The sequence below is a fragment of the Astyanax mexicanus genome, chromosome 19 (genome assembly GCF_023375975.1).
Source record: "Astyanax mexicanus isolate ESR-SI-001 chromosome 19, AstMex3_surface, whole genome shotgun sequence".
Taxonomy (NCBI): domain Eukaryota; kingdom Metazoa; phylum Chordata; class Actinopteri; order Characiformes; family Acestrorhamphidae; genus Astyanax; species Astyanax mexicanus.
The window spans coordinates 21,168,522-21,182,916 of NC_064426.1; the positions used below are offsets into that span (position 1 = coordinate 21,168,522).

Genomic DNA, 14,395 nt, shown 5'->3' on the forward strand with positions numbered 1-14,395 from the left:
AGAACGAGTCAGAGAGAGTGAAAGAGAGGGAAAGAGAGAGGGAGAGATAGAGAGAGAGAGAGAGAGAGAGAGAGAGAGAAGGTGCTGCTCTGTCAGCAAGCTGCACTCCAAAGCCCATTTGCACTTGTGTGATATTGTGGAACAGATCTGTCATAAAACAAGCTTTACTGGGATTCCCATGTGGCACAACTGTCTAAGTGTCTAATGGCCTTATCATTGGTAAATCTCAGGTTCAATCCCCAGTGATGCCACTGCCATCTGTCCAAGGGAGTCTTAATTGGCCCTGATCACTCTGGGTGAGTAGGGTGGCCCTCCCTCTCCCTCTCCCCATCACTTTGCTGCTTATCACAGACAGATTTTGATTCATGATTGATCTGACCTCATCTGTCCTGTGTGCTTTTAGCGTTCACAAACCTTTCTCAGTATTTTTATTCGCAGGTCAGGTTTTGTGATGGCCAGCAACATCTGGATTTTAGCCTTAATATCCTGATGTCATCGACATTAAGCTTGTTTTATTGCTGGGGTTGATGGTACAAGTTGGCACAATTGAGTTATTCGGCACAGAATTAGTGCAACAGACAGGCTGCTTCTTCACATTTACATAGTAGCCGGGAGTTTCAGCCTGGAGTTGCATTGATATGGCACTTTTCTCCCTTGTTTTTCAAATGTCTAAACACTATGTCTAAAGAACACATTCGGCTACAGTGGCTTGCAAAACTACCCCTCGATTTTTTAAAAATTTTGTCACCTTACAATCACAATTGAAATGTATTTTATGATTTTAATGAGTGATAGACCAACACAATGTAGCAAATAATTGCGAAAGTGGAACCAAAATAATATATGGCTTTCAAAATATTTATCAAATAAAAAGTATTCAGCTCCTATATCGATACTTAGGCGAGCATCTGTTTTTGCCCTTTATATAAATCTTCCTATTAACTCTGACCAGCTTTACTGTCCCTGCTTAAGACGCATCTCAACAGCATGATGCCACCACCAAAGCTTGAGACATGTTTTTATAACCTAACTTTGTTTTAGACCTTAACTTTATGACTTGTATGTTCCTTGGTCTTCATGGCCTAATTGTCTATTTTCTGCTCTATTTTCATACATAAGGATTATATGGTGCATTAAGCAACACTAGTAAGGAACGGGGGTGTCGCCATGTTTCCCTTCCCTTCTAATTCAGCAGGTCTCGCTGCTGGGTGGTAACCCAACTGTGATTCTTAAAAATAACATTTTCTTTTAAAGTCAAACGAGCGCTGGATGTTAAGTTACACAGATTTCTCTTCTGAAAACTGAAAACCAGATTTCCACTAAGGCAGCAACATTAGCATTATCAGCTAACCTCTAGCGCTAGCAGGCTTCAGTTCAATAAAACCTGTGAATGGCGAAAGAGCTAGCGCTCAGTGCGGTTAGTGTCTAATGGTGTTCCAGCAGTGCTAGCCAGGGTTAGCAGCAGGCTACAGGTCGATAATTCTCACCGCTGAACGACAAAAGAGCTATACTCTTTATTGCTTTACTGCTCCTTTCAACCAATTATGTGCTATTTGTGTCACTTAAAATCTATCACTTAAAATCTCAATAAAATACATTTAAATTTGTGGTTGTAAGGTGATGTGAAAAATTTTAATGTGTTTGAATACTTTTGCAAGCCACCGTACCTTTTTTTTTTGCACCCATTGCTTGAGCAAATAAATATTAACTGACTGGCACCATGCCTAATGACAGATGTGGGATAGAGGGGTAAAATGAACCCAAGCATTGAGCTGTGAAGCAATTAAACTGTATTTTCTGGAATGATATTGCTCATACTTTTGGGATTAGTTGAGGTGTTGAGGATGGTGATCATCACACTAACACTCTCATTTAAAACAGTCAAATACTCACATGTTCATGTTCCAAAATCTAGTAAAAATTAACTCCTTATTTCAGAAGAAACAAGGAATAAGCAATGTATTTTAAAGCATAAATATACATACATAATATGACATGATGTTGCTTTATAGAATTTCAAGTTCAGGTTGCACTGGTATGCTGAAAATCATATAAAGTGTTACCTCAGGGGACAGCTGGGGAACACTCACAGTTCCATGGGACATGGTAAAAGTAATGGGATATAAATTGTACATAACTTCTTGTTAAATGACTTAAACTAACATTAAACACTAAAAATGTGGAAAAATGAACTGTTTATAATCTGCACTCTCCACTGACTGACCAGAGATAATACTGACTTTTAGGTTTTACAAGGATCTGGAGGAAGTAATAGAGGGTTTAGCACACACCTGCTTTATACACACACACACTCACACACTTGTGAGTTTTGCTGGGACAAAATCAGCCAAACATCGAAGTGTGTTTGTTCATCCACTCCTCCACTCACTCAGCTCTTCCTGCCTTCCTGCTCTGCACACACACACACACACACACACACACCGGACACGGCCGCTGAGAGCCACTCCGCACATCATTACATCTGCCAGTGTGTGTGTGTTTGTCTGTGTGTGTTAGAAAGTGGACAGGTGTTCCTGGGTTGTGTAGCAGTGCATTGATAACATTACCATGACAACAGGCCTCCCGAGACCACCCCGCTCACACCATGAGCATTGAACTAAAACACAATGTTCGGACAACACACACACACACACACACACACACACGTCACTGCTTTGTTTTTGCTTTTCTGTCTGTATTGCTGTTAAAACAGATGCAGCTTCTCTGCTGTTGTCAGAGAATGTGTGTGTGTGTATTTGTGTGTGTGTCTGTATGTGTTGTGTACAGGGGCTATATTTAGACCCCTGATGGCCAGGCTGTAGTCCGGAGCAGAGGGGGTCCGGCAGAGAGACTAATCACACTGCTCTCTCTCTCTCTCTCTCTCTCTCTCTCTCTTTTTTGTCATCCTCCTCATTGTCACTTGTTTCTCCTTCATCCTCCTCTCTCCTCAATCCCTCTCTTTCTTTCTTGCTCTCTCAGTCTCTCTCTCTCTCTCTCTTTTCACTCTTTATCTCTCCCCCACATTTTTTATCTATTCCTTTTTCTTTTCTCTTTTTTCTCTCATTATCTGTTTATTTCTAGCTCTTTTTACACTCTTACTCTCTACTTTACTATTCTCCACTCTCTGTCTTGCTCTCTTTCTCTGTTCTCTCTTGTTTCTCTTAATCTCTTTTTTGTACGTCTTCTTTCTGTTGTTATCTTTCTTTTATGTTCATTTTCTTTATAAAAGTATTTTTGTCTATATTACTTCATCTTATTCTCTTTCTCCCTATCTGCCATATCTTCTGTCAATTTGTTACTCCCTTCTTACTCATTCTTATCCATTTCTTCTGTCACGATTTCACTCTCTATTTTACTCTCTTTCTTTCTGTTTTTCTTTTACTATCTTGTCTTTTTTGTATTACTCATTATTTTGTAATTATATCTATTTTTTTCCTTTCCTTCTTATCTTATGCCCTTGCACTCTCTCTCATTGTCTCTCTCTGTCTCTGTCCTGTTCAGTCTCTTTCTTTCTTACTTTCTGTCATTATCCTTTGTACTCTCTCTCTCTCTCTCTCTCCCTCTCTCTCTCACTCTCACTTTGTTTTTGTTGTAAATGTGATGTGTGATTGGTGTGTTTGGGAGAACATTGGGGGAAATGTACCTTAAAAATATATTTAATGCCCTTTCAGAACACATCTCGCACGCATCCATCTAATGCTGTCCTCTAATGTGCCCTCTGTTTCTGCTTGGTCTTTTCTGCAGTGTGTGTGTACACTTTCATGAGTGTGTGTGGGTGTGTGTATGTGTGTATGTGTGTGAGAGTGTTTGCTGGTTATATTTTTGCTTCTATTATTCTGTGTGTGTTTGTGTGATTGGGTATGTGCTGTGCTCTATTGCCAAGAAAGGTGCTACAAATGGTTCTTTGAGCAGAGCTGTGCTGTAGAAGAAACGTTTTTGGTCCCGATCCACTGGACTAGAAAAGATAAGAGATACTGTAAAAGGTGCAGATTCACAATTTCAATTGATATCATGTCCCTGTTCAAAGTAGAGAACATATTTTATGAATTGAATTTGATGATAATTGTTGGCATGTGCATCGTCTTGTTTTGTCTTGAACTTTCTAAATTATCAACGAAAACATGTTGGAATTACAAGACTGAAATGAAAACATTTGTATATATCATTTGTGTTTGTATATGCAAATACTACATGCAGAACATTTTATTGCATTTTTCATTAATTTATCACCACTAAATAAATGTGTTTACTTTTGTCTTTTTTGGTTGCAATACCTCAGCAGACGTAACAACAAAGCACAATGCATTACCTCAGCAGTGCTATACTAATTATGACTTTACCCCAGCTGTGCTTTTCTAGTTGCACATTTAGCTACCCAAGCACTGCTGTTCCAATCATACATTTACCTTAACAGTGAATAGCATACAGTTTTTGATAAACAAACAAATGCTTAGGATAAGCTAGCTAACTAAAAAATTACTTACTATACAGGTGTGTTCTGAAATACAGTACCAGTCAATATTCAATATCATTCAATATTCCTATTTTTTCATACATAGTAATTTAATATTAAAGTCATCCAGTCAAATCATGTATTAAACTCAAAGGTGTTAAACAAACTAAAATACTCTGTAAAGCGTTAAGATGATACTTATCTGCGATGCTGTTAACTTGCGGACTCTGAGGCTGGTAAACTCTGATAAACGTATCCTGTGCAACAGAGATAACTCTTGGTCTTTTTTTTTCCTGGGGCGGTGCTTTTTTTAATGGTCTTTGCGGCTGCACACTTGAGGATATTTTTAAAGTTCTTTCAATTTAGATTGAGAGATTTTCCTTTTTTAAAGTAGGTTAATTTTTTTCTTTACTGTTGAGTATTTGCTATAATATGAATTATAACATTACTCAGATAGAGTTAACTATTGTATACCAACTCTACCTCTTCACAACTTCATAACTAGTGCTCTCAAACACATTAAGAGGCAAGAATTTCAAGTAATTCAACTCTTGATGAGTTCAGCACAGCTGTTAACTGAAAGCCGCTCCAGGTGACTCTACCTCATTAAACCGAGAACTATGAAAATCCAGCCAAGATGTGCAAAACTGTCTCTATCTGAGCAAGAGATGCTACTTTCAAAAATTATTTTAAGAATACAAATATAAAACATATTCTAACAATTTTTAAATTACTAAATAATTCATATGTTTTTCTTTAAAGTTTGAATGATGATTTTAGTATTAATCTACAATACAAAATTCTTTTTAAATAATGAACTGCTGAAGCTCCTCAGGGTGTTTGCTCACATTCTTTCCTGCCTTATCTCCTGGATTCCGGTTTTACTGTCACTACATTGTCTCTCTCTGTCTTTCTCTTCGTCTCAGGGACGTGTCGGCCGTGTTTGGTGGACGTCGTTCCAGTGAAGAATGAAGAGGGCGTGGTCATCATGTTCATCCTAAACTTCCAGGAGCTGCTGGATCCTGCGCTGAAAAAGGGCTTCCGTCAGCGCGTCACGCAGAGCTGGATACGCACAGGTGAGTGTGTGTGTGTAAGTGTGTAAATGTGTGTGTGTGTGAGTGTATTGAGTACATGAGTTTATGTTGTCCATTAATACTGCTTGATTTTGCACAGCTAGGAAAAGAAACAGGTTCAGTTGTTCAGCTGTTTTGTTGCTGATCTTAATTTTCAGTTGTTGAAAGACTAAACTGCACACAGCCGTTGAACTCATATTCAAATTTTCTAGAGGTGAGTGTAAATATTGAGAGGTGAAACAGTTTGTATTTTATACAAGGAAGTACTTGATAAAGGTGGTGTCTAACAATGTGTATGTGCCTGTGTAATAAACATAAAAATATGTTTAACACTTTATTCTAAGGTACAAAATACTACATTAGGAGTGTATTAAGATAATTTGTATTTTTTTTCACTGTGCATTTAATGTTATTCATGATTACTTTTATTACAACAAAACTCAAGGTCTATTATGTGAAAATCACAAACAGACATTTCTAGTAACAATGTACAAATACTTCATTACCTTAGTTTTACCTTTCAGACCAGTTTTTACTTCTGCTCCATACATTTTCACACAGTTATCTAAATTTCTACTCCTCACATTTAAAAAAAATCATTACTTCAATTCTCGATTTTAATTTGAGCTTGTTTTAATTTTAGTTTCTGATCGTTCAAAACAATTATGTAAATCCAAAAAATCTCTCCATCTAGTTTGTGAATCTGTGTTATCACCTCAGAGACAGGAATAATACCAGTCTAGAGACAGTTTTATACCATTTTTCTGTAATTAGTTATAAAAAGAAAGTTATGGTAACAAAGGATTTATTATACATTATTACAGCAGTTGTACAGCATTATTACAATAATTGTTATTTATTTTCACATAATTACCTGCAGTATGCTGTGATTACTCCAAAGCTTCAGGTACAGTACTAGAAAGCAAGCAGAGAGGGGGTGAACTCAAGAGGTTCTGGGTTAGAATTCTGAGCAGATTTTCAGTTATGGGTATGAATCAGATACCCTGCCAGTATCTATATTTATATCTGCCTCTATTAGCAGGAATTGGAGATATTGGATCAAATACATCAGTTCTGATAAATGTAAGAATACTAATATAACATAGGTGTGTGTGTGTGTTGAAGCCCCTCAGTGGATGGTTCTTGTCTAAATGATAGTGGTAAAAGTTTACCTGGGGCAGAACAGCTGTGGTAAGGAGGGCATTTTAGGTACACATCGTTCCAGTCTAGAAAAGGGTATTATTACTTATAACTGTTGTAACATTGGGGTTTGTGTGTGTGTGTGTGTATGTGTGTGTTTGTTTGTGTGCATGATTTTCAGCTCAGAAACGTAAGCTGCGATTAAGAATGCCCTCTCTGAGAGTCTCACGTCAACCCTCCTTCTCCAAAGATCAGTTTGAGGGTGTCGTGGTGGACTACCTACAGGTACACACATACACACACACACACATGCACTTAAACATGACGGGAGATTTGGACCACTGCACAAAGCCTTCTCCAGCACATCCTATAGATTCTCAATGGGGTTAAGGTCTGGACTCTGTGGTGGCCATCTATGTGTGAAAATAATGATCCCATGCTCCCTGAACTCTGCACTCTTTCACAATTTAAGCTTTATGAATCCTGGCATTGTCACTGAAAGCTCAGCTCTGTGGAGTCAAACGCTCGTCTCACTCTGTCCTGCCTGGAGTGAAATGAGAAGAGCACTTTATCTGAGGAGCTTCTGCTGCTGTTCCTCACTGTATGAGTGTTTTTATTCGAGTAAAATTGAAAAACAATAGCAAACGCATTTAATTACTCCCTTCAATTGTTTAAATATATTAATACTGTAGCTAAAAGGATAATTTTTTTTTTTCTCAAATTTTCTCCTCAATTTTGCTCAGCCAATTACCCAACCCACTCATTAGGACTCCCCCTATCACCAGTAATGCCCCAACACACCAGGAGGGTGAAGACTAGCACATGCTTCCTCCGATACATGTGAAGTCAGCCACTGCTTCTTTTCGAGCTGCTGCTGATGCAGCATCACAGCGCGCTCGGAAGAAAGCGCAGCATCTCAGTTCTGATACATCAGCTCACAGACGCCCTGTGCTGCAGACATCACCCTTTAGTGATGTGGGGAGAGAGCGCCATCTACCCACCCGGAGGGAACAAGCCAGTTTTGCTCCCTCTGAGCACCGGCAGCTGATGGCAAAGCTGTTTGAACCTGCGACCTCCCGCTCATAGTGGCAGGGCTTTAGACCACTGGACCACTCGGTACCCAGCTTGAAGGATAATTTTAATGCACACTGAATTCAATGTATTTGTTAACTGGAGAAAAAGGGGAATTGTGGCTGATTTTAATACTGTAATGCCTCAATTGGCTTTAATAATAACATATTGTAAATAGATATTAAACTTGTGTCTTACTTGTACAACATAGAGCTTTTGAGAAATATCACTTTTGTATACTTAAACATTGAGTATTTTAGGCCAATTTATAGTGTTTATGGAACTATTTGAAATATTTAGTTTTGTTAAGGAAGCTGAGTTAAAGTTGCCATATCTTTTTAAGTTCTATTGTTTACATTCTTTAGCTGTTTTTTGCATCACTAAATAAAGGCAGATTTTTTCATATATTGTATCATTTTGTGGGACTAGGTATCCCCAATAGTAATCAAAGTCTTAAAAATAAATAAAAAGAATAATAATAATAATAATAATAATACTGTGAAACCATGAAAATCTTAAAAAAAAAAAACAGTGATATACATTTTCGGTCATAGCCTCCAGCGCTAGTACAATTGTCAACTGTCAGATTATCATTTACATGTTTAATGTTTAAATATTAGTGCGTTTTATGTTATTGTTTTTTATTTGAAATCACTCCCTTATATTTAAATACTGTATATTCAAAGTGCCATTCCTTCAGTGTATTCCTCACTCTCTCCAGGGCACTCTGCTTTCTTGCTGAAACTAGGTGTGCTTGACCACATATTTACCTAAACATTATTCGTTTGCATAGACAATAATGCAGTAGTAATAAAACACCTAAACATCCGCTAGAATAAAGGAGTTGTCATTTTATAGTTTTTATATAATTATTTATTTAGGCCTTGAATATACAGCTCTGGAAAAATGAAAAAAAATATATATAACAATAAAGATAAAAATAAGAGAGTTTCTTTGATTTTACCAAATTAAAAACCTCTAGAATATAATCAAGAGGAAGATGGATGATCACATGCCATCAAACCAAACTGAACTGCTTAAATTTTTGCACCAGGAGTAAAGGCATAAAGTTATCCAAAAGCATTGTATAAGACTGGTGGAGGAGAACATGCCAAGATGCATGAAAACTGTGATTAAAAACCATTAGAGAAACTGATTCAGAAGCTGAAGTTGTCTCTTAATTTTTTCAGAGTTGTATTTTGTGTTAATATTGTATAATATTATACTGTATAAATAAATCAACCTGCACTGTAGTTGAACTTTGTCCTACTGTATGTTTGGATTTTGTGTTTTGCAGCTGGTTGAGTTTTACAGGAAAAATAATTAATGTGCAAAAGCAATGATTTTTTTTTACTGAAATCTGTGTAGATTAACATCCAGCGCTCGTTGGACTTAAGAAGAATTAAATAACAAGAAAAGGACTTTTGTTTGTTTACTTAGCATGAGCCTTAGAATCCTGGTACATCTTATATAGTAAAAAAAAATACAGTAAGTCTCAAAATGCTTGCAAAGTGCAGCAGAGAGTGCTCTTTAACAGAATGCCTTTTTCAATAAATAAATAATAATAATTGAGTATCTCCCTTTCTCTCTCTTTCTTTTAGCCCCCCAGTGAGGATGTAGCAATGAAAGACTTTCCCGTCCCATCTAAAGACAATTACCTGCAGTCTGAAACTCAGGCTCTGATCCAGCAGGAGCGTTCAGCACCGGTCTTCTCCCCCACCCCCTCTGGCCTGGACCCTGGCGGACCCCCACTGATCCGAAGCCGCTCCCAAGAGAGTGTCTGCAGCCTCCGCAGAGCCTCCTCACTGCACGACATAGACGGCATGAGGGACCAGTGGAGCGGTGCGTGTGTTTCTGTGTGATCTGTTATGGCTTGACTGATCAGAAAATGTCATTTCTAAATACTGAAATTGAGATCATAATCAATCAAAAAAATCTAAGTTTAAAATGTCAGTCGCATTAATGACAACAATATTCTGTAATTGATCATGATTAATCACGTTATAATGCTAACAGCTCCTTGTATTTTTGGAAAAAAGAAAAACAAGAAAGTGTGTTGACTGTAAACTTTTATATTTTATTACAGTATCACAGTTTATTCCAAACACTGTTGTCTGGACTACCACATAGCATTGAATTGATTTAAACAGCTGCCAGCATGGCCAGGTCAGGCTGCCCTAGCAGGTTCAGCTCAAGAGCAGCCCTCAAAATGAGTAAAGAAGTTTTCACCAGTCCTAAAGTCACCAATCTATAGCATCTACCGTCAAAAAGAGACAAAAAACAGATTTGTTGCCCATATTGTTGGGTTAAACTCGTTAGGACAGTCTGACCTGACCAATATTACTAACATGTAAAGAAATGAAGATCAAAATGTTCATATTTTTTAAAATAATTTATTTTTTACCGTATTCACCATCACTTTGTAAAGGCTGAAACAAGCTGTTTATAGCATTGGGAGCAGGAGGCCGCACAGTACTCTCAGAGCAGAGTATTAGAGGGGAGTAGAGCTATGTGTAGGCCCTGTGGCAGTAAGGACAGGCCTGTCTTCAGATGATGAAAGCCGTTCATTAAAGCTGATTAGCGCTTTCTCGCCAGGCCACAGGCCTGTTTGATCAGCTTCCTCTCATCTCTGGCTGAACAGGAGCTGAGCTGGAATCTCATTACTAGTAGAGAGCCTTCACCCTCCCTTTAGCAGTAGGAGGATACACTGTACCTGAGTGAGAGTGAGCCTGTCTCAAGGGTCACTATGGAGTTAAGAACCCGATACTTGAATCTGATATCAGTCTTTTAATTTGCATGTGTTTTTACAGAGAAATGCAAATTAAATTTCCAGTCTGTGATGCAGAGAGGCTGCGTAAGCCTGGCATAAACATTGGTTTTGGTGATCGGATCATGTTCTGATTTTCCTTGACCACAGGATAAGTCATGTGTGAACACACCCAGGACACGCTGGGATTAAATAACGATTAAATCACAAAAATATATATATATATACATTTTTAGCAGTCAAGGAAAGAAACTACATAATGTTATCAAGTTCGGACCCAATTTTCTCTCCTAATTCGCTCTTTTAAAGAGTCTAGTGACAAGTGACATATTAGCAGTTTTATTTAGCAAAGTAATATAATTTCATTTAGTATCTTAATTGCTTTTTATTTTAATTATTATAACTGTTCTAAACATTGTATATTGTGATGTAAGGTAGAGGAAGGGGTCTGTGGGCTCTATAAACCCTTTGGATCCCCAGAGCGAGTGCTTTGAGCTCAGGCACGTGACGCAGCCTGCCAGGCTTTTTTGCCAATCAGTGCTTTTGTATGCCTGTGATTACCCCCAGTCACTGTGACTGACGCTGCTGCAGCTGCATACATGCATGTGTGTGTGTGTGTGTGTGTATCAGTGTGTGCCTAAGCTGCGCTGTGTGTTTACGTGTGTATGACTCATCGATGCATATTTGCATATAATATTTAATTCATTTGGCTTATTGTAAGAACAAGCATTACAGCTGCAGCTGCAGTGTCAACACTATCAGTGCACTGCCTCTTTCATGAAAACGAATGTCTTTTTGTCATTTTGTAACTGTCATTATGTCATATCTACCTCTCTAAACATTTCGATCTGAAGACTCAAAAATGCTTTAATTATTTTATAAGAGCAATATTATAAATGTTTCTATGAAATAATATTCTTTTCAAATGTTCAGATTTATATAAATATTGTTTACAATAAATATTTATTATGAGGCCTTCAGGTAGTTTTGTTTTTAGGCCTTTTGTTAAATAGATCCTTGAACTTGTTGAACCATTATTTAATTTCAGTTACTGCATATGTCTTGGTAATTAGTGCAGTAAGTGTTCTTGTTAATGTGTTTAAGCCAGTCTACTGTAAACTGAGGGCCCTATTTTAGCTATTTATAGGTGAGCCATCAACTGTGCACCTTGCTTAGCTCAAAACACGCAAAATGCATGTACTAATTCTCCTAATTAATCATGGGCGTGCTTTGGGGGTAACATAAAATATAGCAATTAGCATGTCACCTGCCAGATGCACTCTGACTTTGGCGGATTGGAATTTTAATGGTGCAGCATTTCTCACAAGCAAGTCATTTACGGGAACAGTAATGTTTTTTTTTTTTTTTTTTTTTTTTCCATTTATTGTTGATGTAAAAGTTGAGTTTGTGATGCTGCATGTCCTAATTTGTGTGTAAGGAGTATGGGTGCACAGGTGTTGCCAGGATAGCAATGAGCGTCTCATGGTTGATTGTTGTCAGGGTTCAGTCAGTGGTGCATCTGTGTTTTCCGCTGCCAAGAAATTGACCTGAACACGCCTCAGTTTCAGACTAGCACACCCATCAGTGTAGATATAATCGTAAGCTTCGTCGCTATCTAAATGCCTTAGATGCAAGGCATTAAAATAGACTGTTGGTGGTGTGTAAGGGCATTTTCACACCAGCACAATTTGACAGTGGCCCGCAAGTGTGAAACATCTGACCCGTGAGGCAGTTGGAACTATAATGAACGATATCTCCCTATAAGGCCTTTTTTCCCGGCTGTGTACCAATTTACTAGCCGGTGCAGCGATAGTGTATTGGACCGCAATCTAGACGACAAGGGTTCGATGCCACGCGAGAAGCGGTGTGTTTATTTATTTATTTATTTTTTTTTCCTTTTTTCTTGGGTTTACCTGCTTCATTTTCCAAAAACAGTTTTTTTTTTGTGGCCAGCCAGGTAATGGCTTGGAAAATATCTGGCCCGCGGCCAAAACTAATTGGCGACCTCTGACATATAGTATGTGTGATACCGTTTTATGACTTTTCTGATTTAATGTTCACCCTCAGATCTCAAGACCAATAATCTGAACTCCACCTCGGATTCGGATCTGATGCGACATCGCGCAATTGGGCGGATTCCGCAGGTTACACTGTCTTTTGGCTCGGATCGACTGAGACCACCCTCCCCTACCGAGATCGAGATAATCGCCCCCAGCAAGATCAAGGACCGCACTCAGAACGTCTCTGAGAAGGTCACTCAGGTCACCCAGGTAAAAACATTCACACCCAGTTTAAATCAGGTTATGTTTTTGTCACAACCAAACACTCAGACATTTACACATTTACATAATATTCATATTTAAACCCAGGTGTCAAATAATTAATTACAAAAATTTCGTTACAAGAGGACGTTTTACTTCTACTTCTTACATTTTCACACAGTTATCTGTACTTTCTACTTCTTACATTTTAAAAATAGCCTTGTTGCTCCTATTTCATTGCGGATTTATATTCTTATTGTTCAAGGAAAACACTATCCATATAAATCACTCCATCCAGAGTAAATCTGATTGTGGTTGGATAAGAAGCATAAACATATACCATTCCATCACCCTGTTGGTTTTTACACAATCCATCACACCTGCACATGTCACGCCATAACACTCCAGCAAGAACATAGCAGACGTATGTAGCCTAGTATGAAGATGATCTGTGCAGAGACTCAAGAGAACTCGAGCGAAATGTTCCAACAAAAGTTTAGTTTGCAAAAATATATTTGCATTGTAGTAAAATGCATTCATTTTTTGAATGGGCATATATGCAGCTGAAACAGGGAGCCTAGTGCATCCCAAATTTATCAACATAAACATTTTAATATTACATTATAATCATTATGGCCTTTAGAAATAATTGTTTTAAGGAGGTGGGGTAGTGTACTATAGGACCCTGAGGCACAGCCTAAGCTTTTGTTGTTAATGCCATTTTTTTCCACTTTAAATGACTTTTTACTTTCATACTTTAAGTAGTTTTAAAACGAGTACTTTTACACTTTCACTGGAGTAAAAAGCTTGAGTTGATACTTCAACTTCTACAAAGGTATTTTAAACCCTATTTTCTATACTACTACCTGAGTAATGAATGTCAATACTTTTGAAACCTTTGGTTAGGTTTGTTTGGTTACTAGGGATTTAAAAACACATATTTAGCATTTTATGTTGAAGGTGTTATTTGCCATATTTTGTAGCTACAATGCTAAGCTGATCTTCTTCCCTTGCATTTTCACACCTAAATCCAACTAAATACAATATTCTGTGCTTCCAGTTCTGTAATGTTGTCTTCAATTTTGTCCAGAAGTCTTCTTTAAGAAGTAAATCATGTAATATCAGTTTACATTGGTTTATGATGATTATTATAAATATCATTAGCAGCAGCAGCTTATTATAAGCATGATAAATTTTGTGCTAAATCTACTGTTGACATTAATCTGTAACAAGTAGGGACAGAATTAATTATGTGGGTATAACAAATAAATGAAATGCATTATCAAAAATTGTTGCTGGGTAAATGAACAGACAATAAAGGTCACCTTTATTTGTTTTTTTGTTAGTAAATGGATTAAACATTCATTAAAAGGTTCATGAAGCTTCTCACAGAAAGTTATTACACCATGTGGTTATGTATTCACTGCCTGATCCCTTAGACACAGTTTAAATATCACTTGTTAACAGTAGGCTTAGGCAGCTTAGATCTTTATGTATGTGTTTATTTAACCGGGGCCAAAGTGGATTGATGGTGAGGAAGAGTCAAAATCTGTGTTTTTACTGTTTCTTCATAAACTTCAGTGGCGTGTAAAAGTATTGATTCCACCTAAACTTTTTTCCTATTTTGGCA

At 37.5% G+C, this 14,395-nt stretch overlaps 1 protein-coding gene across 1 annotated transcript in view; it reads left to right on the top strand.

The window, feature by feature from the left end:
- Positions 1-14,395, top strand: part of kcnh6a (potassium voltage-gated channel, subfamily H (eag-related), member 6a) — an 85,884-nt gene that overhangs the window by 19,174 nt on the left and 52,315 nt on the right. Inside the window, exons 3-6 of the mRNA XM_007251112.4 lie at positions 5,380-5,529; positions 6,848-6,951; positions 9,339-9,579; positions 12,572-12,774. Of these exons, the coding sequence (XP_007251174.3) occupies positions 5,380-5,529; positions 6,848-6,951; positions 9,339-9,579; positions 12,572-12,774 (698 nt within the window). The remainder of the gene's footprint in view (positions 1-5,379; positions 5,530-6,847; positions 6,952-9,338; positions 9,580-12,571; positions 12,775-14,395) is intronic.